Source organism: Lampetra fluviatilis, chromosome 11, assembly GCF_964198595.1.
Source record: "Lampetra fluviatilis chromosome 11, kcLamFluv1.1, whole genome shotgun sequence".
Taxonomy (NCBI): domain Eukaryota; kingdom Metazoa; phylum Chordata; class Hyperoartia; order Petromyzontiformes; family Petromyzontidae; genus Lampetra; species Lampetra fluviatilis.
The window spans coordinates 14,403,485-14,428,692 of NC_136285.1; the positions used below are offsets into that span (position 1 = coordinate 14,403,485).

Sequence of the window (25,208 nt, forward strand, 5' to 3'; positions counted from 1 at the left end):
TCTGTGATGTGTACCCCTAAACTACAACACGTGGTGTTTGTTTCTTTTGGAATTAAACGTTGTAAGAAGACTCTTTGAGAAACATTCATGGGGTTTTCATCCGCCCTTTTCGCTGTAATGTAAGAACAAGCGTTTTTTTTTAAAGTAGTTCAAAGTAACGTACATTTTTGACTCGCGTAGTGTCAAAACCGAAGGACGGAATTACTCAAACAACCAAACCCTTACCTGGAGTGCTGCACACGTGTATCTTAATCATGCATCAATGTAACCAGTCCCTCTATTAAAATATGTTCTTAAAGGGTTCCTCTGGTTTCCTCCCACACAACACGGTCTTAGCCAAACACCTCGATGCCAGACCCTCACGAAAACTAGTCTTGAGACTGGGTAACGCTTCCGTGGGTAAAATAATCGTGATTATGGTGTATATTGTTGTACAGTCACTGAGCGTATTTACATTCACAAGACGTACAGGAAACGTTCATTAAGGCAGTGCCCTTGTGGGGCTTCGTCCAGCCATGTGTTGCTTGCCATGGGGTGTGGTTCTGTGCTGCTGCAGCAAGCAGCCCTTGCCACATTGTGCTTACGGTACCTTTTGCCAGTGGTGTGAGCGGGAGAGCCTATGGCCGAATCACCCAGAATACGGCCGATCTCGTCAGATCTCGGAAGCTAAGCAGGCTCGAGCCTGGACACTGCTTGGATGGATGAACACCATGCATGGGGGAGGTGTTCTAGCCTGCTGGGGTTGTGCTATTTTGTGGGCAGAAAATAGTGCAGTAGAATCCATTCTACTTTACCCATCTTCCAACGTCCGTGTCTTCAGCTCGCACGGACCAGCGTGGTGAAATCATGGTCAAATAGCTCCCACGACGTGCACAGGTGAAAAGCAGGGACAAATGTCTCACTGAATATTTTCTGAGGTTGCGAGTAGACGGGGAGGCTGCACGTGTCAAGTAGTCACAGTCATAGCGAGAGATGTGCTTGATGTGGCTGCGGAAGTGTTTTCTGGGTCACCCACCCAGACATACGCAGCTGAAATGAAGTCGTTGAGAAAGTGTTATCCCTGCAGGTAACGAGCAGATGTCAGACGACGCGGTTCGAGCTGTCTGCCAGGGCTGCGCGGGGCTCGGCAGCCTCCAGGTCGTGGGCTGTTCCAGTCTCACGGACGGCGCGCTCAAAGCCGTGTCCGCCCTGCGGAAACTTCACCTGCTCAACGTCTCCGACTGCGCCAAGTGAGCCGACCTTCCAGCCCTTGCCACTCAACCTAACCACAACCAACCCACTAACGCTGCAATAAATCTGCGTCACTCCGAGACAGGGACGCTGTCTTGGTGTGATGGTTAGCACACGGGACTTGCAATTCGGAGGTCGCCGGTTCGGCTTAACGGTAAAAACAATGGTGCACGTCTCTTAAAACCCCTCCCTCACACTCCCCCGCAACCCCTCCCCCCCGACCTGCAGCCTCTCTCCACCCAGTAGCATAAATGGGTTCAGCACAGCTGGTTGATGGAAGGATAGATTGTGCATGTGGGCTGGGGTAAAGTGTGGATACTTCCACCTCTTCTAAGATGTCGGTGTAGACGAGTCGGTCAAAATACCATCTAGAGGGGCTCTCTCTCGAGCTCCTATTGGTGGAGGCCCTTCTGCCAGCAGCTGCATGTGCAAGTAATGCACCTTTACTACAAGGCGTGCAGAATATGCTGTTCATACTGCAGCGGTGTAGGGTTGCCTTGCGTTGTTGTCGATGTGTGTGAGCCAGGTTGACCGATGCGGGGCTGAGGCACCTGACCGAGGGAGCGGCAGCCGCCCACCTCCACGAGCTCAACCTGAGCAACTGCGTGCGAGTGAGCGACCTCACCCTGACGAGGCTGATCCCCAAGTGAGAATCGCACTCACCCCCCGTCTGGACAGATAGCACTTCATTGTGAGAGTGGACCGGTGGTCGTGTAAATCTTCTCCTGGGCAACAGCCAGTCCCAACGGTGAGCTAAATTTGAAAGCACATCGGAGAGCTATAGAGCGCAAGTGTTGAAACCTACACAAAGGTAGGATGATGAACACTGTGAGAGGGTACAAGGGTTTGGGCTCGCTTATAAAGGGGCTAGGAAGTGGTATGTTGGGGTAGAGCAATCATTCAGGTGCTGCTCGTTTTTGGCAATGCCTCGTGTGTGACTCGCTTGTTTCCTGATGTCTGCTCAGGTGTCAGAGCATGACTCACCTGAGCCTGCGCTACTGCGATCAACTCACGGACGCTGGGCTAGAGCTGCTGGGGAACATGCCGGCTCTCGTCGCGCTTGACTTGGCTGGCACCAACATCCAGGATCAGGTGCGCAGCACCGGACTCCATGGCCCGTCCAACAAAACACCCAGACCAGTATCTGTCACTCTAGATGGCACTCGGACCAGAAACAATGGGCATGTTAAAACGCCCATGTCTATAACCCTTTAATGTGAACCCGATAAGAAGACTGGTGATGGAATGGCAACCAAAGGAGCGAAGACGTCAAAGAATATGACCGCTGTGGAGATGGAGCGATGAGAGATTAGCTTTTGTGTCGGAGTGGAATAGATTGACATCGCAAGACTTGACGAATGGTGACATGGGGATGCCTTCATCCAGCCGTGGATAGACCATCGCTGATGATGTTTTATGATGAACAAAATCCATGTATTAATTAAATGTTATGTAAATATAGTCCATGTTTTAAAGATCTGTAGTGAAACTCACTTAAATACTTCTAGATATAAAAATACCAAGTTTCTATATTTACAGATGTTTTTGGCAGGGTATGGTTTAAGGTCGATGCTATTTTGGTCCTGTGCTGAACATGGCGTAGGAAACGAGCGAAAACCCTCACATTCAAGAACACACTGGTCAGAAACCTCTGTTGGCTGCTGCCAATAGAATTGGGCAGCTGTTGTATGCCCTGTACACGCCGTAGCTCGCATTGGAGTGTACTAAAAACAAACATGTGTTTCATTTCAGGGCCTTGCAGCTATTGGGACCAACAGCAGACTCAAGGAGCTCTGCATATCGCAGTGCGTCGCCATTTCAGACCTTGGCTTGCAGGTACAGACATTGCAAATCAGTGTGGTCAGGAACAGCTACCCTACGACCAGCTCGACCAGAGTGCATCCGATCTCGTCAGATCTCAGAGGCCCATTAGCGTGGAGGCTGAATAGTGCCTGGACTTGCGAGCGCCATGCATAACAGGCATTATAGGCTGTGGGCCTATGCTGTAGGCAGCACAGGGCAGTGAAGCAAACTGTAGGGTTGTACTGTATATCTATGCTCCCACATATCTTATTACTCGACATTGTGCCTCACAAAATCCGAAAAGTATCAATGGGCTTAAGAAAGCACTAATTAAAAAAATCAACGCACATCGGTAGCACACATTAACTTGGAACCACAAGTCTGTGCTATCCACTTTCACCGACATGCATTGACCAGCGTGGTGAAGTATGATAGACTAACCCCCACGACCCATGTTGTGGGGAAGCCCTCTTCCAGCAGTGAATTTACTAAAGGGTCTGTAATTTTTTGTATTACTTACCCGTCATTCGCAAGTGATGTTTTGCATATTAAGGAGAGTGCTGTGGACCCCCTGTATGTAATACGAGTGTGGTGCGGCATCGATCGGAACTTCAGAAGTTCTGCCAGCGCGTGCGGGACCTGGAGCGGCTGGACGTGTCGCACTGCCGGCTGCTCTCCGACCTCGGGGTCAAGAACCTCGTGTTTTGCTGTCGCCGTCTCACCTACCTCAACCTGTCTGGCTGCGCACAGGTACCCAACTAGAGTACCCCCACACACACAGGCACACAGGCACGACACTGAGCAGGGACTCCTCCCAAAACGCGAGGTGTCTGGAGAGTGCAGCAAGGCCACTTCGGGTAGGCTAGGTAGGCTAGGTAGGCTAGGTAGGCTAGGTAGGCTAGGTAGGCTAGGTAGGCTAGGTAGGCTAGGTAGGCTAGGTAGGCTAGGTAGGCTAGGTAGGCTAGGTAGGCTAGGTAGGCTAGGTAGGCATGTGCAGACGAATGCACATTATCTCAGCCAGTACCACTGCTGGATGAGGGCCTACACACGCAGCGTGATTCATGGGAGGTCAGTTGACTTCTGCACCACGCTAGCTGTGCGGGTTGGTGAAGGCCTGGAATATAGATGTAGGAGCATAGAAGTACAGCACAATTCATTTTGCCACACTGCCACTACGGAGCACAATCCCCGCATGGTGGGCACCCATCAATTTGACTTATCTTCCGTGCTCTGACGCATTGTGGATGACATGTCCATAGGCTGTCCAGTACCAAGTGGTGCTTCAAGCACAGGGATGCAGAGAGAGAATTCATATAAATGTACAAGCACATACATAGCATACACACACAAAGATCCCCTTAGCTTTTAACAGACTGTTGGGGCAAATGCTGTTTGTGAGCATCGATTAAGGCCATTATGGCGCACAAGGGGGTGGGTGGGTGGCCAGGACCACGACTGGCCACCTTTGTCTCTCTAGTGCTAACGCTTGCACACTGCACCAGGTACTCTCTAAGGCTGAGTTGATCTAGGGGAGGCCCACCATTGGTTCAGATATTCGTCACCAAAGTTGGTGAAGTGGGAATCTAACAAAGGCAAAAATGAGGTGAAAACATCATTCATTACAAAGGGAACATTCTGCGAGCACTCCTGTGCTAGATTGACATGTTTATTTAATTTTGCTCAAATGTATCGTAGCAATTTAAATGGGCACCGTGTAAAGGTTAAACTTATTTAACACTTCAGGATTTAGTGCACGGCACCAAAGTTTTAAATAACTCATCTGCCAACAGATGAACACGTGCGAGAGTGCTGTCAACTCGGAGTGTTTATTATAGCCGGGTAACAGGCACAATCGGGCACAGAATAGTTACTTGAGCAATGTCAGTGCTGGACAGCTGCACACAGTGAATTAGGCCAGACAGTGCTCCAGTAAGGATTTGGGTCTGAGTAATGAACTCTCCAGTTGATGCCGGGCGAGTGAAATGGATTTCCAGGCTGGTAAAATGCAACTTGAAAGTGAACTCATGAGTACATTCGATAGATGCTCTACCGTACAGTCTCTCATACTAACTTATGGCTGGCGTATGTAATGACTTTTCTAAAAACTTGGAATAACAATACAGAACTAAGACAGCTGCTAACAGGATGGACTAAACCAAAGAAAGTCTAAAATAAGTTGTATCCCAAAATTAAAACTGCACGATGGAGCACATTATAGGACGCCAACTCACGGCCCTGGGGATCACGTGACCGCTCCTTCACCGCACACACATCAGAAAAATTGCTGCACAGCAGTTTTCCTATGAAAGCTTTCCACAGGCTGTTTCCGTCATAGGGGGGTTGGTTTGACGGAATCACCACGCCGGTCATTACCGATCGAATGAGGGGTGCCCAGCGCCAATTCAGATACCACTCTCTGCCAATATTATCCGTAGTTAGGAATCGAACTCGGGTGGCCGTATCACCACGCAAACTACTGCATCACTGAACCACCATGCAAACAAAATCTACATATTTGAATTCCATGCATGTGTATTTTTGCTATGCGTAAAACGCCCATGCCTAAGTGTATCAGGAGCGCCGGCCCCAGGAACTTACGTTGTTCCCCCACGTGTCCGTGTGCAGCTGACGGACGTGAGTGCGCAGTATCTGTCGGGAGTCTGTCGTTACCTGCGCATCGCGGACCTCTCCGGCTGCGTCAAGCTGGGAGACTTGGCCACTCGCTACTTGAGGAAAGGCTGCCGGCAGCTCGCACACCTCAATATGCTGTACTGCCCCAGGGTCAGCAGGTATGGAATCCCTTTTCACACAAGCGACTGTCACATACTGTGGTGTCATTTGACTGGCTTGGTTACACACGTGGCCAGTGCTGGATTATCCAATTAGCCAATTAGCATATGTTACAGGTCCCGGGTTTTCAAGGGCCCCGCGCTAAATGCTATTCCGGTTCAGTGATTCTACACTTGCTCTATTACTATAGTACTATACTGCCTTCAACTTTTATGAACGACTGGTTGTTTAAGTTTAGCGATGTCGTATTATCTGGCAATATAGCAAATGAAAAAATGCAATTACTTTTCTACACAAGTTAAAAATGTGTTTTCATGTGTTTTTATTTAGGGCCCCTTTATAACATATGCTACAGGCCCCGCACTAGCTTAACCTGGCACTGCGTGTGGCTTATTTTCACTCGAGTCTGCATGATTCGGCGACTCGCATCGGGTGTAATTCTCACTCGCGGTAGCTACGAGTCACGTGCCACCTATTCCAGTCTACCAGCGACCTGGAAAATATTCGGTGAGAAGTTCAGCCGCTGTTTGCACAAGTACAGACACTTTCCCAAGCCTGCTGTGATTTCAGTTGCGCGCCAAGTGTGTGTTCCCTGCTTGCTAAGGGCCTCATATATCTGTCCATACCTCACCGTCTTGGTCAGTGTGGGTTGGTGAAGAAGTGCATAACATAGAGGCGTTTATGTACCTTTGTGCTTTTACTGAAGTCACTGTCACAAACTGTGCGTGTGTGTCTTTAGGCATGCTGTGTTGAAGCTGGGAGCCCGGCTCGAGAGCTGGCAGCATACTTCCGAGTCTCCGCCACCCTGGTTTGGTTATGATTCCAGTGGCACCTACCTGGAGCCAGTGACTGCTGTTGCCAACGAAGAACGAGGAGTTCCTGATCCACAGCCAGATGGCATTCTTAGTGCAGCGTAACCTTAATGAGTCACCCGTTCCGGTAAGTGTCGTCATTATCGGTGAACTGTTATGTGTGATCAGCCAAACAATAACTGTGTGAAGCAAACGGCGTCAAATATGAACTTCAGAAAACACAGTAACAAAAGATTGGAGTGATTGTAAACAGTGTTTATTCTTTGATCAATTTATTTCCCTTGCAACCAGACCACAATTTTTTCATTTCTGCAAGTAAAGCTAGAATTAAATAACAGTTGGCCGGAGAAAAACTTAAGTAAACAAACCCACAGCATAAATATTTTGATGTAAAGCAGCAACGCTAGTCCTCAACGAGGATTGTAAACCAAATAGGTGCTTGTGTAGTCGTTACTTTCTTAGTGTTACTTTGGTTCAATAGGATATCTCTCACTGGGACATTACTGATCATCCTTCAGCTCCATCCAGGGGAGAGAGGGAAGGGTGTTTTGGGGGATGTGCTTTAAAAATCTCAGTATTTAGCAAGGCAACAGTGTATTCCTATTGTAAACAGGTCATTTGTAGTGCAGTTTAATTGAGGCGGACATAATTAAGACACTCTAGTGAGGCTGTCAACGTATTTCAATATCATTCCATGAAGGGTCCATTCAGCATTTTGGCCTCCAAATCGTGCCGGACAGCCAGGTGGTTTTGCAGGTTCCGTGCGTGGTGCGGCAAGTTGGCATCCCACACCAGGACGCACACAGCACCAGCTGCACACCCACAGAGAGTGTACACAGACAAAAAGTCCCCCTCGTATCGCCAAAGACTTTGGGGCAAGTGTTGTTAGCAAGCGCCTACCAAGGCCTATTGGTGATGTTTACACACTGCACCAGGTACTCATTTGAGGTTGAGTCGACCCAAGGGAGACCCAGTATCAGATCATCTTCATTGGTGTTGGTTGTAAGCAGGATTCGAATTTTGGTCGCCAGGTTCATAGCGCGGCGTGTTAACCACCACCACCACTGCTCCCCACACAGGGAGAGTACAACCTATACATTATTGAGACATGCAGGAGTTGAAACTCTCACACACACATCGTCAAATCCACTCACAATTCAAGCCAAATTATCGCATTCAAGGCTCCCCAACACAGATTACTTGACTTGCAGAGGCACAAATCATTTTTAAAATCAATGGCATCTTGTTTTGTACCGTCTTATTTATACTGTCCTTACTTTGAGCCTCACGTGGACAGTTGTGTCTGTACTCGCTCGTACCACCTGCACTGTCTTGTTCTGCCTCATCCATCTCATCTGGACTGCCTGGTTGTCGCTTTTTTTATCCAGGATCTTTTGTACTTTCTCGTATAATTTGTCTTCTTTGTTTCGTCTTTACCGTTAATACTTTTTATCTCGGTAAAAACGATATTATTTTCCCTGTATCCCCATCTCCTCTGCATCCACAAGCCCCACCTTCACACCCCCCCCCTCTCTATCTCCTTCCCTGGCTCCTCCCTCTTCTCTTGCCTATATAGCCTCTTGTTACAGCAGCCCTTTTGCCCACTTCAGCAATTGTTTCTTGCTGTGGTTGTCCCACCTGATGAAGGATGCTTGTGTTGCGCCCGAAACGTCGTGATTTTTTTAGTTTTTTCTACCTACGTGACTTTACCGAAAGAACCAAAGAGTATGGATCCCTGCAGTCACGAAAACTTCAAATCTAGATTGAAGTTAAAGCTGTAACCAAGAAACAAATAATGTTTCACCTTTTAAAGCAGATATGTAGTTACAAATAAGCATGCAATAGTTTGTAAATAAATTAACAATATAAGTAAATACTGTCAGTCTTCTGCACCACACCTGGAAATGCAGACGTAGCATGTATTTGTGCATATATACAGGAGTAATAATTTAATAGCCAGTTGTGATATAATTCGACATTGGTCTGTTAGCCATGACTGGGAATCAAACTCAGGTGGGTCACTGCAAGATTCACTCTGAATGCCAAAGGTATGATTAACACTGACTCAGCCCAACTAAAGCAATTCTTTGACCCCGACAGAAGTGCGAGAAACGAACCATGCGGCATGGCCTCGTTGTTCTAATCTGTCCTGGGTGTATTGTGTCAATAAATAGCATTTACTACATCCGCTCATGGGCCCTCTGGCCCCCACACATCTTACTGTGTACAAGTCGAGTACTATGTATATGCACGAGTTACTCATTAACTTTGTGCTGTCTCAATTGTACTCCATCTGTAATGTCTCATCAGTATTGTATGCCTCACCTATTCTGTCTTGTCTCTACTGCCTGGCCTGCTTTTAGTGTCCTAAGTCATCAATTAGTATACAGAATACAGTTGCATAACATTTACATAATAATATTCCAGCGTGCACATTTCAGCTCAAATGTGAGCAAACGGTTCCATTTACTGCATTATGACACGCCTCGAGGCACATGAACTTGTGTGTGCGCCCATATGCAAGCCACATGGCACATGAAAGCGCACATAGGATTGTGGATGAAAAGTTACTTTTTAAGAATTATGCGAAGACCTTTGTTGAAGCACTGCTGGATGACGGGTGACTTTAATTTTTGATATTCTATGCATACAATTGTAATGTAATTCTAGAGAGCATCTCAAAGTGCGGTATCAAAATTGTGACAAGGTAAAGGTGCAGCCCTGCAATTTCTTGGTTACTGCTGGAAAAATGGCCTCCACTAGAGTCCCTCTCGAGGGTGTTTGGCCTACTTTTCTATGCTGGCCCAACATCATGGTCTGAGGTGGGAGTACCAACACGATTCCCCACACGTGCCTGCCGATCAACTGGTGGACCCATCCTGCTAGGTCAGGGGTGGGGAACGTCCGGCCCGCGGGCCGAATAAGGCCCGCGAAAACATTTGATGTGGCCCTGCCAAGGCGGGACTCGAAATTCAATAAATCTAGGAGCAAACCTGGAAAAGCAGTTGCGAGTAGCAACATCATCAACACCAGCTAACATCACACGCCTCGCCAAAGAGAAGCAGTTCCAGCCATCGCATTAGGGGTGAGTTAATTAAATGTTTGACCAAATATAACAGGCTAATTTTTAAGTTCATAATTTTGTATGGCCCACGAATTATGTTATAAATATCCAAATGGCCCTTGGCAGAAAAAAGGTTCCATCCCTGTGCTAGGTGGACCAGCTGATGGCACTTTTTGCAAATCAGTAGAACAAGTAAACCAAGGAACCTCTGGATTGCAAGTCCGGTGTGAGAACCATTACACCACTGCAACATTCTGTATTCGATTTATATATCCATCTAGATGGTGGCGTGACGAGGAGTGCCCCCGACTCAACTGGAAGGTAGCGAGGTCGTGAACTCGGCTCATAAATCCTCTGAGACAGGTTTATAAAACAAGTACCCCTCTGTATGAAGCCAACACGGCTGTTAAGCGAAGGAGAGACTGATTCCTGTCATAGGAAAGAGGAATTTCCACAACTGCTGGAGCTGAGAACTTTGAGGCCTTTTGGACCAGTTTTGAATATCTTATAGCTTGCACACAAGTATTGTTTTACACGAGTTACTCGTGTATTAACCTTGTACATTTCTACATGTGCGGGCAAAAAGTCTTACCTTTGTCATCCTTCTTTGCGATGTTTGATCCAAGTGCAAATATTAAATTCTTTGGATACCGATCTGCCAAGCAAAAGTTTATATTTTAATACATGCTGCACACCACCAACTTTGTAATAAAGAAAATATTAACAGCTGTAAAACATTACAAAAACTTATGTCACTGACTCACAATTTGCAACCCTTGAAAATTATGTCAACATCGTCTAGGATTAATCCACTGCTGGATGAAGGTCTCTCCTCTAAGCCGTCGCATGCTCTTGGCGCATGAGCTCATCTCATCTGTATCTCCGCACCAAAGGAGGGAACGCGCACCAGAGTACGTCGACCGTGGAGAGGGAGCGCTCGGGCGCAGGAGCCAGATGGATTTATTTTGCATCGTGAGACCGCGAGAGATGGTGACGGTTTGGGGAGGCCTTAGTTCAGCAGTGGCTCGATCGTGGCTGGTGACGTACCTGAGGAGCTCTGCGCAGGAAGAAGGTGGCGGAGTGGTCCATGCAGCCGCTGTGTGACGAGCAGGGGCTGCCGGGACAGCGCGTCCAGCAGCAGCAGGACCCCCCCGCTGGTGCCCACCCACAGCGCCGTGTTCCTCTGGACCAGCAGGCTCTGCACGTGCGCCGCTTGCCTGTCTCGCCCGTACTGCTCCCTGGACAAGCCATCATTTTCACAATGTCACCACAACGAACCTGGCCGCCCCACCCCCACTCCTCTGCATGTTTGAGGTTCACTCGGGTTTTTATTAAGACAGTTGTATCACACTCTTTGGTTTGTTCGGTAAAGTCACGGAGGTAAAAAATAAAAAATGAAAACAACTAAATTAAATCACGACTTTTTTTTACCTACGTGACTTTACCGAAGAGTATGAATCCTTGCAGTCACAAAAGCTTCAAATCTAGTTGTATCACAATGAATAATATAATTTACATTTATTTGTAAGGCACCTTCCACTAATGTCTCAAGGCACTTTGTAAGATTAATGTTAAGGAAAGGCCATGAGAGAAGGAGAGCTAGATTTAATAAATGAACTTAAGAAAATGTGTTTTTAGACGCGACTTAAACGTATCCACATTGTTGGTTAAACGAATATACAATGGTAGGGAATGCTACAACCGAGGTGCAGACACAGCAAATGCCCGCTCACCCCAGGAACGCAGCCCACATCAAGGTATGCCCAGAACAGATCTTAACGACTGAGGAGATGCACGGATGGATTTGCTCGTGATTATATGGTGGTGGTGCCAGCCAATGCAAGGCTTTAAAAAACTAGTAGGAGGCTCTTAGACTCGTTGCAATTGTGCTAACGGTGTCAAGTTATGAGATGAAGAATCCTCGGCTCTGTGGCAGAGCAGTGGTAACCCTGAGTCTTCAGAGAATGGCGCACGGAAGCGAATATCACAGAGCTACCTCTGAGATGCCTACGAGTGCCAGCTGATGTAAACAGCAGGGGGGGGTTGCACATTCACCAATTTTTATCACGAGTCAATTCTCAGATCTGAAATAGCCAAATTCAATATGGGTTTCTTTTACAGTCAGTGATCTGATTGAGGCTTGCCACACTTTAGAACCCAGTTTACTCCATCCTGGCTACCTTTCTTTTAAACCCAGGGTATCAGCAGCACCAAGTGAGCAGTCTGAGCCATCCACGTCTTCAGACGAGGGACATTATAAAGGGAATTAAGTTGAGGCAGCACACCGTGGCAGAAGCAAACCTGAGTAGCGGTGCGCAGTCGATGGCTCCGTGGCCCCAGTCCGTCGTCATGTCCCACACCTGCAGTCGGGACGTGCCCTCCGTCGCCGTGAACACCTGCTTCCCCACGGCCATGCATGCAACGGACGACCCAGGAACCGCGCCTCTCCTGCTTTCCACAGGCGCAACGCCATCCCACCACAATGTACCCAACGCGATTCCGTAGCAGCAAGATGCAAAAACGCTCGACGGCAACATTTTTCAATTTACAAAGTGTCACAATGCCTAAAATCAGGGAGGGGCGAATGAGGATGGCGAGGTGGATCTCAGGGATCGCAAGACTGGATCAGGTCGGAAACGAAGAAGGCAAGAATCACAACCCATCTCGGACAAAGCTGAAAGCAAACAGACTTGCAGGGCTCGGGCATGTCATAAAAAAGAGAAACTATTGTAAGGAAGGCGATGATCATGGAAGCACTAGAGTGGAAACAGAGGCAGGAATAGAAATAAGTGGGTCACAGCGGTGAGCCAGAATATGGAAATGATGGCTGCAGGATAGGAATGAGTGGAGAAAGCAGAAAAGCAGTCCCCACGTGAGTGGGAAAAACTCCAGCAAGAAAAAGATTAAGAGTTTGTATGCAACCGCATTTCAAAACACTTCACATCGACGAGAGACAAGATTGGGGAAGACAGTGCAATGGAAATGAGGGTGAGGGCAGGGAAACACGGAGGGGGGGGGGGGAGAAAACAGTGGCCCAGGGCCAAACAGGCCAAATAGATTTACATTTTCCAAATGTAAAAACAAAAGTTCAGACTGAACGCTTTCAAAATTTTCTTTTAGGGCTGGCTGTGTGTAACAGTCACCTTCCCATGGGTGTAGTTTCGATGACTTTGGCCACTTGTAAGTTATTGTTGAGAGCGAACAGCTGCGTCCCACACGCGCCCCACACGGTCCTGTCGAGCGGCGCAGAAGGCGCCACGGTCAGGCACGTGACAGGTCGGCCCGGCGAGCCCACGCCGTGCACCGTGTTCACGACACAGCCGGGAGTCTACAAAACAACGCCATCAAACCACTTGGCATCGCGACTCTAAAGAGAGCTTCTTACAAGCAAGATCTAACCCGTGAGTGGAGGACACTAAACTATTTCATACTTTTTATTTTACCAGGTAAGGCCCACTGAGCTCTATAGCTCTTTTTCAGATGCGACCTGGCCACATGATAGCTCAACTAAGTGGCTTGTCATGTGGAAATTTATAGCAGCCAAATACTCTAAATGCGTGTTTCCAAATGTGGAGGGAAAAATCTGAGGACCCGGACAAAAATCCACATGGCCATGGGGAGGAACATGCAAATTCCAAATATACAAATGTCAGGGTCGGGATGGAACCCATGATCTCCTGCATAACAGGCGAGGTAGTTAACATGTCGCCACCGCAGCACCATCAAAGTCTTCTCTGTGGCACACTCGGGAGTTGTGAGCTGTTTGCAATTCATGCTGTGGTGTGCGTGTGCCAGGTTACAAGTAGACATCTGTGGTGCTTGGCGATTGCACACATGCCTCGAGTGAGTTCACAACGAACACAGCCAACGTCCCATTCGCCGTCCCGGCCAGCACTGCACTTGCGTTCCTGTGCACAAAGCAGATGACGTCAGGACAACAAGGGTTCACATTTACTTCTGTAAATCCACGTTGATGTTGTCGTCAGGATGAATTACCTGTAACGGAGCCACCTTTCAAAGGGTCTATTTTTTTTTTGTCTTCCCCAATTCCTATTGTGCTATCGGTGTCATAAAATAATGTTGGAGAATGGTCCGTGGAAGCGGATACCACAGAGCTATTACTGAGATTACTTCAATTTATCTCTGTTCCACACAGAAGGGGGGGGGGGCAAGCACTTTTCCACCCACCCTGCCACAGAACAATGCTAAGTGCAGGACAGTCAAACCAACTTTTAAATCTCCCAGCTGAAACGCAACCAACAATGATGTTCCGTACAAAATTTTACACCACGAGTCGTTTGTCATTGGTGATTAGGGAGAGACCATCAAGTGAGGTGCAATCATGGGCAGCTGCCTGGACTTGAACCCAACATCTTAAGAGTTGCCAGCTTGGCGCCCCGATCTTTTTGCCACCCAGCCAAAACAGAAATGATAAAATCAGCGACCCGGTCATTTCTACAGAGGTGTGTGTTTGTGTGTTGTTGTCGCTCGGGAAGCGAGAGGCCTACTGGTAGGCGGCGACGAAGAGCAGCGCCGTGACCGGCTCGGCCAGGCAGTGCAGGGAGTGACGGCCACGTTCGGGGGCGGCACTCACGGCCCACACGCGCCCCGACCGTGTCCCCGCCAGCACCCACTGACGCTTGTTCACCTCCGCCGAGCACAAGCTCAGCACCCGCTGGTCTGGCAGCACCTGCAGAAGTAAAGGCCTAGTACTGCAATTTCCTGCTTGCGTTTTATTTACAATTGTAAAATTTACACTGTTATTGTTGATTTCTTATGCTTAAGTTTATTCCCAGTTGTATTCCAAGCACAATATCGGCATTAACGTCATGCAACGAAGATATTCCCATTTGGAATTCTGCAGCTAGCGGTGCACCACCCTGCGTAAGATGGCGACGGCACTGGACAATGACGTCGCTAAGCCGCGTTTTGTAGGCACTTGCACCACGTGACTGTTCAATGAATGGGCGCAAGGCGGAGGTCGCGTGTTGCGCAACCATCCTTGTGCCCCATTGGCAGCGTTATATATATTTAAAAAAAGATTGTACACCAATTGCCCTACACAATCGTATCGAGCAACTACAGCTCACCTGCTCTCACCTATGTACAGAACCTTTCCGGTGTCAAGTCAATGTAATTTACTCTTCAAATGGGCATTGCGAGGATTCTCATCTTCAGTTTACAGCTCTCAACCATTAGTGTACAATCAACATTGCTTACAATCAACATTGTTATGGCGGAGGCAAGTCTACCCATGTGACAATCATTGTCGACCTCCCCACGAGGTGGTGCTCAATTTATTAACCCCAGAGGGATAATGGGGCCGAGTCAACCCCCTACTCGGCTTTTAACTCGCAACCTTCCCACGGGGAGCAGCTCACTCCACCGCCGACCCACCCGACCAGCGCAGCACAAGAGCCTTGCACAACCACAGCCTTGCCAACCCTCACCTCTCTATGCAGAACCTTCCCAGTGAGGTCAAGGCAGCAGAGCTCCACCCCAGCCGTTTTTTCATCCGATGGCTGCAAGGGGTCCTCCTCCTCCCCTGCTTGTCCATTAATTTGTAGATCGCTCTCGGCCTCTCCGGAAGAGCCATCCCGAGGTTGATCTCCTCCGGACAGCCAGACGTTGGGGCCGTCCAGTTGGCCGACCACCACGAGGTCAGGAGGTGTCCTCCTCACAGGGGCAGCCACCACGGCCACCAGGCTCAGCAACTCGGGGGAGGCCAAACGCGACACGAGCTGCAAGACACGGCAACGCAAAACCATGTTGAACAAACTCCAAAGATAAAAACAAAGATAGAACACATGGGCTGCAGTCAAGTGCTTTGAGTGAGTATGAAGGCTGGCATGGCATACTACTAGTGGGTGGTGTGGCCAGAACCACACCCAGCCATATTTATTCCTTAAGTGCCGAGTTGACCAAGGGAAGGCCCAGGACCGGTTCAGATATTACTCACCAATGTTGGCTATGAGCGGGAATAAAACGCTGGTGGCCCGGTTTGTAGCTCAATGCGCTAACCACTACGTCACCACTCCCCCAAAACTCCAGACACACACAAGACCACCCTGCAGCATTTACCAGCACTGTGTGATGAGTGTCGGCCCGCTTGTAAGAACAATGTTACCACTGACTATAGGGCTCCACCATGCATCCACGTAAGTATACAACATCGCATACCAAGTTGGATGCAGAGCTTGTCTCCTTAGCCGTTAGAACAGGCCTTGCGCGAGTGGTGGGGGTGCCACGGTGGCGAGTTGTTAACTACCTCGCCTGATATGCAGGCAGTCGTGGGTTTTACCCCGACAATGACGCCTGTATATTTGGAGTGTGCATGTTCTCCCTGTGGTCGCGTGGATTTTTCTCCGGTTTTTCCCTTCACATGTGGAATCGACGTGCGTTTGGCGTATTTGGCTGCTATACATTTCCACGTGATAAGCCACTTCGTTGAGCTACCATTTGGGGCCAGGTCGCTTCTGAATAATAAGCTAATAGCTCAGTGGGCCTTAACTGGTAAAATAAAAAGTTCAGTAGTTTTAAATCGTGTGGGATGGGGATACCTGCGAGGCCGCGGGCCTTTGCTGAGGCTCTGGCTGCAGGCAGGCTGCGATGAGCTCTTGCACGTCTGGCCACGGACTGCATCCGTAGTAAGTCACTGGGTCTGAGCACACCACAACCCACGCGACACAGTCATATGCAAAGCTACTTTTGACACACGATGCACGTGTGAATCAACAGGCGTGTCCATATACAGCACCTTTGTCAAGCCACTGCTGAATGAGGGCCTACCCATGCCGTGTAGGCCATGGGAGTTATATGGTCATACTTCACCATTATAGTCAATGTGAGTTGGTGGTGGGGAGCATCCACACGAGAACATGTAAGTACAGGCAGTTTAACTTGTACACTTTCGCGACCAATATCCATCGATGTTTTTTGGGCTCGATGCGTAAATATAAACAAAACATGACAATTCGTTACTAGTTCAGCACACCGGTGTGTTGTAGAGTAACGGATTGCCATATTTTATTTACATGACAAACCTTTGCGAAATGGCTGCGTGAGGTGGTGGCAGATTTAACAACATTTATATTTACGCGATATAACCCAAAAAGAACAGTATTACAATGGATGTTTCTACACTGCTATTTGCTACCCACCACACAGCCCCGCAGCCCCGCAGCCTATAACAACCTGCTTGTGCATGATGGTCACCCATCAAAGCACTAGCCAGGCTTAAAACTGCTGAGCTTCCCAGACCTAACACGATCGGGAACATGTTTTTGGACAAGCGATGCAGTTGTGCTGAGTGGGACGTGTGCAGTGTCGGGGAGGGGCGGCTGCCGAGACCGGCATTGGAGTCGTCTCCACAAGTGCGGCGACCAAGGGGAAGAGCTAAGGACCAGAGGGCAGGTCTTGGAGCTCGCGTTGCTACCGTGCATCAGCTGGGGGATTTGTCAGAGGGTAGGATGCGTGGGCGAGGTGTGGATCCCGTTAATGGCTTTGGTTAGGATGATGGCTTGAGCTTGGCGCGTGGACGCTCGTGCACACGCGTGCGTGTGTTTGTACGTGTTGTTTGCGCGTGTTGTGTGCGTGTGTGCGTGCGTGTTGCATGCGTGTGTGCGTGTTGCGTGCGTGTGTTTGCGTGTGTGCGTGTTGTGTGCGTGCGTGTGTTTGTGTGCATGTGTGCGTGTTGTGTGCGTGCGTGCGTTTGCGTGCGTGCGTGTGTTTGCGTGCGTGCGAGGAGGCGTCGTGCGTCAGGGACCGGGCAGCTTCCCGCTGGAGGCGAGCTCGTCGAACTCGTGGGGATAGCGCAGCCCCTCCACGATGCGCCGCCCGCCCGTCAGCAGGTCGTAGAGCAGGAGCCCAAACGCGTACACGTCGGCCTGCTGGTCGTACATGACGCCTCCCTTCACCACCTCGGGGGCGCGGTAGCCTGAAAATAGGACAACCCCCCCCCCCCATTTCAGTAGTCGCGAAATAAATGTGCAACGTTTAAAAGAGATCAATACAATGTTTCTCTCTGCACCTCTACTCTGAAGGTCACCATCACCAGGATATGCGCTCATATGGCAAATCCCATTTAATATCGATTGTGACGAGCTGAGCATGGATTATCAATAATTATCTTCCCTTTAATCCCTTATGATCCCCAGTTTTATAAATTTAGTAATAATGCAGAGCCCTTTGTCAGGCCGCTGCTGGATGGTCACGGGGGTTGTTTGACCAAACTTCATCACCTCCAATTAGCACAAATGTCTACGTACGGTGTGAAAGAAGTTCAACACATACATCACATTGGTCAATGCCGGTTGGCGAAAGGGTGGGGGGGGGGGGGGTGTCAAAGGTGGTTCTGGTATCACCACGGGTGTTAGCCATGGCCAGGAATAACAAAACAAGGGCAGCCCCGCGGAGACTCTAACCACGATGCTACGAGGCGTGCAGCGTGGGGAAGGCGGCGGCTCTCACCGGGTGTGCCATCGGGAGATACCATGCCCATGGTGCAGCAGTGCCGTGCGATGCCGTAATCGGCAATCTTGGCGATGACCGCTGCGTTCGGTTGCAGCGTAAACAGCAGCACATTGTCTGGCTTCAGGTCGCGGTAAATGATCATGGAAGCATGCAGAAACCTGCCACATGCACGCGCACACACACCTACCTTGTTACTACTTAGACACCACAATGTGGGAATTATATAGCGTCTCCGCATCTTGACATGCTGCACGGAAACAGTGGGCCTATTTGTTTTAGAGGCAATTAGTTGTAAGTTTCTGTCAATCTATTGGTCTTCATGTGAGGTTATGGCTCCTCTCTTTGTGAAGCTATTAATCCCTTTGTGAGGCTATGGATCCCTGCGTGAGTCTACGGGTCTCCGTGCGAGTCTATACAACACAACGCTTTGAATTTGTTGCGTGAAAATGTGACCACATCTCAAGATGCTGCACAAAAAACAGAGGACAGAGATAAAGAGACAATCGGTGACAAGAAGAAAAACGAGCAGGGAGTCAACGGCATGGATAGCGGGGGGAAGACATGAAAGTATAACGAATGACAGGGCTGTCATGATCTTTCATTGATTCAAATGACTTGAGAGGACACACGATAATGTACAAACAAAACCCTTCTGGCATCCCAGAGAACACAGCATATATCCAAGAAAAGACGTCGCATTTCCAATGAGAGATCAGCCAACTGTGATAATTAGGGACGGTGGGCGGTTACCGGAGGCCATGTGCAACGTGCAGCGCGATGCGGTGCTTGAGGGTGCGGTGCAGCTCCCCCTCCCGCTCCATCACGCCGGCGAGGGAGCCCCGTGGCGCCAGCTCCATTACCAGAAGCCGTGGGCGCAGCCCCACGGCCAGGAGGGACACGAGCGATGGGTGGCGCGAGCGGCTGAGGACTGCCAACTCCTACCCACGTGACGTGCCCACGCTAAAGTCGTTAAAAACAGCCAGAGCCCACAGCCACAAATACAGCTACAGCCCACAGCCACATGAACACAGAGCCAGAGCCATACAACCACAACTGGAGCCACAGCCACATGAACACAACTAAACTCATATACCGTACACAATAGAATCTGGATTTAAGAGCACCTTATATAATAAGCACGATACTCGTATGAGCAAGGCGTGCTTGCATTTCACTGGTGGCAAGACCTCGGTGAGGCTTTCCTGGGTCGGTGTTAAAACGTGAAGCCGCCTGGCTGCTGTACCTGTCTCATGAGGCGGTGCGGATGCGTTTGAGAGATGTGTTTGTTGAAGATCTTCACGGCCACTTGGTCTCCGCCGTACAGCGCCCGGTAGACCGATCCAAACCCTCCTTCACCTGGTGTCCGGTCAGAGAGAAAACAGAAAGAGAAGATGAGACTTATCGATTTTTTTTTCAATCTCCGCTCTTTAATGGCGCATGCATCCACTTGACTTCTCTCATGCAAACTCAAACAGTGCAACAATATCGCTGTATGGATGACTACGCATGATATTTACATGCCGTGTAAGATTTTCCAGACATGGCGGAGGACATCGCTTCTCTGTCGCAGTTCCAGTCGTCTGGAAGTAACGGCCCTCTTTCCCAGTCACCGCGCCACACGTCGGCGTACACCTTTTGTCAGAATCTTAAAACTTTTCCCTTTCATTCCATTATTTATTTTCCCGTGCATCCGAACGTCCTCTTACGTGCAATTTGCGCGCGTTACAAATTTAAATTACGAATGAATTAACGATATACATTTTTTAATGCGTAAAACACCCGATACGCAGCTTATCTGGACCGCCGCTCAAGAGCCTTGCCCGCAGTCTCGCGAGCGTTGCGTTTGCGTGTGCACGGCTGCAAATGCGCGGCACGGAGGCGAAGACGCGAGCGCGAGCCGGCGGCAACTCGCCTAACAGGTGCTCGGCAGACTGCTCCAGGGTGAAGCTGGACAGCTCGAGCTGAAGGTGGTCGGGAACGTCGGCCAGCACCACATCGGGCGCCAGCTGGGCAATGGGGATCCGGGTCTCCTGCTCCCGCTCCTCCTCTGGTCCGCTCGAGTGCCTCTCCCCGACTCTCGGAAAGAACACAACGTCATCTGCGACAAGACAAAGTTACGCCCTGCGTCACGCTTACGTGTAGACGCTCTCCAAAGAGGCAACAATATTAAGTTGGATGTAACGTGCATACAGGGACTATAAACATAAACAGCAGATTCAGAGGAAAATTATTTTAAAAAGTTTGAGCAACGCAGCTTGAGAAGTGGTGAGTATGTATATGTAATATGTACTTCTTTCACACCATATGTAGGCAACCTTGTTCATCGGAGGTGCGGGAGAAGGACAAATAAACACAAAGCTGTTCTAAAGAAACTATTTATGAATGAACCCACCTCGTCCACCACTACCCTACAGAGTTCATGAAAAGTGCCATAAAAGAAAGATGTAATTATGAATTAAAATTGTTGCTGTCATTGTTGCAATGTGACAGATTTATGCAACGTCTATAAACTTCCCTAAAGCAATGGGAACCCTCGGGATATTTGAACACATGCGAAACTGAACTACTCTACAAAGGAGGACCACTTCAAAACCCTCGACCACACTTCGACCACACTTCCATCACACTTCGACCACACTTGCGCATCTCGAGGACGCGTGGCGACGTTCCTGGGGCGTCGCGGGCGCCACACGCTCACCGGACTCGGCGATGTCCTGCAGGGCGGCCAAGCGCACGCAGGGCGGCTGCGTGTCGTCCGCGGGCCCCAGCCCGGCCCACTGGTGCAGCAGCGCGGCGCTGCTCTCCGCGCCGTCGTGAGGCTCCAGCAGCCCGGGGAACCACTCCTCGATGAGCGAGTCCACGTGGTCCACAGCGCGGCCCAGCAGCAGCCAGCCTGCACGCGTCCAGCCGCGTGCTGCTTAGTCCAGCGGAGATGGGCAGTATCTAATTTAGAGGGGGATCTAAAAAATTGGCCAGGGAGTGAGCGGCTCGCAATTGGAAGGTTGCGAGTTCACTCGGCCAATCATCCCTCCTGGGCAAATAAAATAGATGCCACTTTGTGGGAAAGCCAACACTGGTTGTTCTATGGTTAGACTTATCCACCACCACTGCCTTAGAATTAGGAGATGATGTTACATTTGTAAATGGTGCCTAAAGTACACACCTTAAAGTACGTGGAAATTCGCATCTGACACTTGTGCTGTATGATGGCTTTCCGATGTGGTTTCGGATTGTCGAGTAATGTTCATCAGCACGTCGGACATCATGCCGAACAACACGCGGTAACAACCAGAAAACACATCAGAGAATTGGCATCTAAAATTACACGAGTCACAATCGGTCATTCGCATCTACTTACATTTTTTCCAGTAAACTGTATTTTGAATGTATTTGCCCATCGTTACGAGTGAGCGAGTCTGCTCGAAAACAGACTCCCTCCAAGCACAGCACCAATCTGTGAAGACCTCTTGGGCTGGTTCCATTAAAATATCTTAAGTCAAAATTTCCCTTTGTTCACATTGTCTTAGGATGGAAAGTTAAGCGATTCACTTTTGTTGTCTCTTGGCAACGAACCCCTGACCGCCCTTTGTCCGCGACCCCTCAAGCACCTCTCTTGGAGTTGGGCACGGTGATCTTGAGGCTGCTGTCTGTCGGACAGTACTTCAAGTTTGCGGCCTCCAGAAGGCAGTAGGCATCTGGGCCCCAGTGCAGGGAGAGGCCCTGGCGCCAGTATTTGCGCGAGGGCTGCAGAAAGGAACCTGAAAGCGCAGCAGCAGCAGCAGCAGGAAAGCCGAACAAAAAATAATCCATCACAGCGTTGGCCAGACCCGGAAAAATGCGCAAACGCAGCCTCGGCTTAACAGCCAATTGCAGGAATGAAAAACATGGCAGGCTGACAGCAGAATCACCATGTGTGGTAGAAAGAGCAGCTCTGGCAAAAATATGAAGTGTCTCATGGAGCCATCAAAAACGATGCAACATTCAAACCCATTGGGTAAGCATATTGTCGAAGTGAGGAAATGTACAGTGCTTTCTCAATCCACTGCTGGATAAAGACCTCCCTTTTGTCAGTCAAGGGAGTTTGACTTTACTTCATCACGCTGCTCAGTGTGTGCTGGTCAAGTGAGGTTCCGATATAAAACGCACCATGAATGTTCACCATAGCCAGGACTTAAACTGAGGTTAGCAAGGTTCATAGTGAAGTTTGTGAACCACCGCTCCCTGTCCCTTCATATAGCTACGATGTGCAAAGGATAAGTGGGCAATGCTGATAATGACAATCGAATAAACATTTTTGATTTTTATGCTGGCAACCGATTCATGGAACCCTCTAGCACAGGGGTCGGAAAACAAAATAAGAAGAGAAATGCTTTTCGAATTCGATCCAAAAAAATCTCAACAATTTCAAGAGCCGCAATGCACTGCGTGGTGAATACGAGACGGTGGGGGGCGGTCCTTGATAAATGACGTCACGATGCTGTGTTCTAAAGAGCCGCATGCGGCCCGGAGCCGTAGGTTGCCGACCCGTGCTCGAGCCCGACGCTGGTGCCACAGTCACCTGGTGCGGAGAGCATGTAGGACGAGAAGGCGAGTATTCTGGTAATGAGGCGAGCCCAGAAGCCCATGGGGAAGTAGGGCATGCAGTACCAGCGGGTGAGCACCAGCTCCCCCGGCTCTCCCGGCAGCTCCAGTGCGGGACGCCCTTCAGGGAGGCTACGCGAACACACAACGCAAACATTAAGGTCCCCCGTATAGCCTTTTAACAGACTGCTGGGGCCAGTGCTGCGAGTGAGCGCCTATGAAGGCCGGCACAGCACACAAGGGGTTGAGTGGCCGGCACCACACCCCGCTGCCTTCGTCTCCCCAGTGCAGATGTATCGCACAATGCAGCAGGTGCTCACCACTCACTGCCCTCGAGTTAATTTATCACCTGCTCACGTGGGCTGCGATTACAAAACCCAAGAGACAAAGCTACCCCCCCCCCCATCGGAGCTTCAGCCAGGGTACATCTTCGCTGCCGAGCTACGAGTGGGTGTTTCCGCCAGGTAAGGTGTGGAGTGGTTTAAACTCCCACGCGCACCTGCTGGGCACGAGCAGCGTGTCGCCGTGGTCTCCCAGCGGCAGGGCGATTTGGAATCGCTCGAGCAGGCGGATGTAGTGGCCGACGTACTCCTGGGGGAAGCCGCTCCTCCGCAGCAAGAAGGCCTCCACGTCGGCACGGCGCAGCAGCCCCGTGCTGCCGAAGGGGTTCACCTCGCGCACCGTCACCACCTGGAGCGGCTCGCGTCACCACGCACTACGTTTGTGTGTGTACCTTGTGTGTGTATGGTGAACTTATTTCGTGCTAATCGGAGGTGCGGGGGGAAGGACAACAAACTAAATGCAAAAAGCGTGTTTCACGTTTCAGGCAGGGCGAGGACATCTGAGTTGTATAGCTGATTCCTCCAGTATAAATATTCTGATTCTGGACCAGCCCAGCCCACATGGACCAGGTGTTTCAACAGCCTTGGTTTAGAATCTCTCTGACAGCAGAAGTGGGGAAACTTTTCCCAAACCGAGGAACAGGACTTTGGTGGCCAACCACACATGAACACGCACATTAGCATCATCCAATAATAATGCAATCAAGATGTGTAACAGAACTAGCCGTAACGGAAGGACTTGCAGTCATAAAAGTGACCGAGTGTAGCGCTAAAATTAGGAACACAGTCTTGTTGTCAGGTCAAAATATTCCCCCTCTACTACTTAATTCCAAGGTGCTTGCAGCGACAGATGAATATCATTTGGGTTCGTTTGAAAGTGGCAGACGTCATGTGGGCCACAGGCCTTTGGAAATGAAGCCCCAGATCGTAGGTTTCACACCTAATGTAAAGCAAGCCCGCGCTTACAGCGTCTGTGATAATTATATATTATTAGTGTCCATGTGAGTTCACGGTGTCCCGAGCGTGTACCTGGGCCATTAAGCTGCAGAGCCACTGGGGGTCGAGGAAGTAGAGGTCCGTGAGCTGCAGGGCGGGGTCATCGTAGTGCAGCAGCACACCTGCGCACACGCATCACCACGTGGCCATCGCCAACAACGCAGTACGGCGCCAGGCAGGGCGAGGCGAGCGAACGTGCGGTGCGCACACGGGGCCGGTGGCTCTCCTCTCATTCTCATCCCTTCCAAGCACTCTGGGCCCAAGTGGCCAAGGTCTTATATCGAAGCCACCAGTCAACCTGCCCGCTCAGCGAGAGGGTGCTCACTCTCCTCTGCTGCCCTCATTGTCTAGAACTCCTTTTCCTCAGCCACCCGTGTTGTTGAATCCCTGCCCATGTTGAAGTCTATGTTCAAGACTGTCCCCTTTTTCCTCTGCCGATGACCGACTGCATGTCCCTCTCGATAAAACACGCCCACTATTTATGTAGGGCGTCTTGGAGATGAGGTCGCATTTAGACACGACGTAAACTATACATGGTATTATAAAAGAGAGATGGGAAGATACAGATGCGAGGAAGGACAGAGGTGATGCGGGCAGGACACGGCAAAAAGGCTATAAACACAAAGGACTAGCAAATGGAGCCCCACCAGCTTCGTGCAGAAACCTCGTGGCGTGCGGCAGCTCCTCGCTGTCCAGAGGGATCTGACTGTCGGCGACAAGATCCTGGAGGCGCGAGCGCGAGATCACGGGGAAACCGGCGGCCAGGCGGCCGCGCTCCACGCACAGCCGCTCCTCCAGCTGCCCGTAGCTGTGCGGGATCAGCTGCCCCATCACGGGCTGCCCTTTAATCTGAAATCGCGGCCACGACCAACGAGCGAGTGAGCGTGCAAAGGCCCGTGACAATCGACCGATTCCAACGCTTGCCGTAGACGACTGGCTCATCGGTGCGTACGGGCTGGAAAGAAATGAGAGTGACAATGCACGCAAAAGGTGATTCTGGACAACACGAGGTTGTATGGTGACCATACGGATGGTCTTCAAGATTAATAACTTCAACAAAATTACGAAGAGGATAATTAGCCAGAACATAATTATTCTGAATGTTTTGTGTCCAGCATG

General features: G+C 49.9%; 2 protein-coding genes across 7 annotated transcripts in view; one reads left to right on the forward strand and one right to left on the reverse strand.

Annotated features, from left to right (window-relative positions):
- Nucleotides 1–10,753, forward strand: part of FBXL13 (F-box and leucine rich repeat protein 13) — a 37,278-nt gene extending 26,525 nt beyond the window's left edge. The window contains exons 15-22 of the mRNA XM_078861111.1: nucleotides 1,067–1,229; nucleotides 1,757–1,876; nucleotides 2,196–2,322; nucleotides 2,983–3,066; nucleotides 3,649–3,783; nucleotides 5,659–5,822; nucleotides 6,563–6,762; nucleotides 10,502–10,753. Of these exons, the coding sequence (XP_078717237.1) occupies nucleotides 1,067–1,229; nucleotides 1,757–1,876; nucleotides 2,196–2,322; nucleotides 2,983–3,066; nucleotides 3,649–3,783; nucleotides 5,659–5,822; nucleotides 6,563–6,740 (971 nt within the window). The 3' untranslated portion in view covers nucleotides 6,741–6,762; nucleotides 10,502–10,753. The remainder of the gene's footprint in view (nucleotides 1–1,066; nucleotides 1,230–1,756; nucleotides 1,877–2,195; nucleotides 2,323–2,982; nucleotides 3,067–3,648; nucleotides 3,784–5,658; nucleotides 5,823–6,562; nucleotides 6,763–10,501) is intronic.
- LRRK2 (leucine rich repeat kinase 2) overlaps nucleotides 6,793–25,208 on the reverse strand; it is a 42,933-nt gene continuing 24,517 nt past the window's right edge. For 3 of the 6 annotated variants that reach the window (XM_078861088.1, XM_078861090.1, XM_078861087.1), the window contains exons 31-50: nucleotides 24,737–24,938; nucleotides 24,123–24,211; nucleotides 23,252–23,442; nucleotides 22,730–22,884; nucleotides 21,780–21,929; nucleotides 20,870–21,064; nucleotides 20,084–20,269; nucleotides 19,415–19,527; nucleotides 18,922–19,109; nucleotides 18,169–18,329; nucleotides 17,465–17,635; nucleotides 16,260–16,360; nucleotides 15,150–15,440; nucleotides 14,208–14,389; nucleotides 13,538–13,607; nucleotides 12,843–13,027; nucleotides 12,001–12,147; nucleotides 10,747–10,937; nucleotides 10,292–10,354; nucleotides 6,793–7,447 (exon numbers count right to left, since the gene is read on the reverse strand). In XM_078861088.1, the coding sequence (XP_078717214.1) occupies nucleotides 7,323–7,447; nucleotides 10,292–10,354; nucleotides 10,747–10,937; nucleotides 12,001–12,147; nucleotides 12,843–13,027; nucleotides 13,538–13,607; nucleotides 14,208–14,389; nucleotides 15,150–15,440; nucleotides 16,260–16,360; nucleotides 17,465–17,635; nucleotides 18,169–18,329; nucleotides 18,922–19,109; nucleotides 19,415–19,527; nucleotides 20,084–20,269; nucleotides 20,870–21,064; nucleotides 21,780–21,929; nucleotides 22,730–22,884; nucleotides 23,252–23,442; nucleotides 24,123–24,211; nucleotides 24,737–24,938 (3,156 nt within the window). In that variant the 3' untranslated portion in view covers nucleotides 6,793–7,322. The other 3 variants (XM_078861091.1, XM_078861093.1, XM_078861092.1) reach the window with 3 other exon arrangements.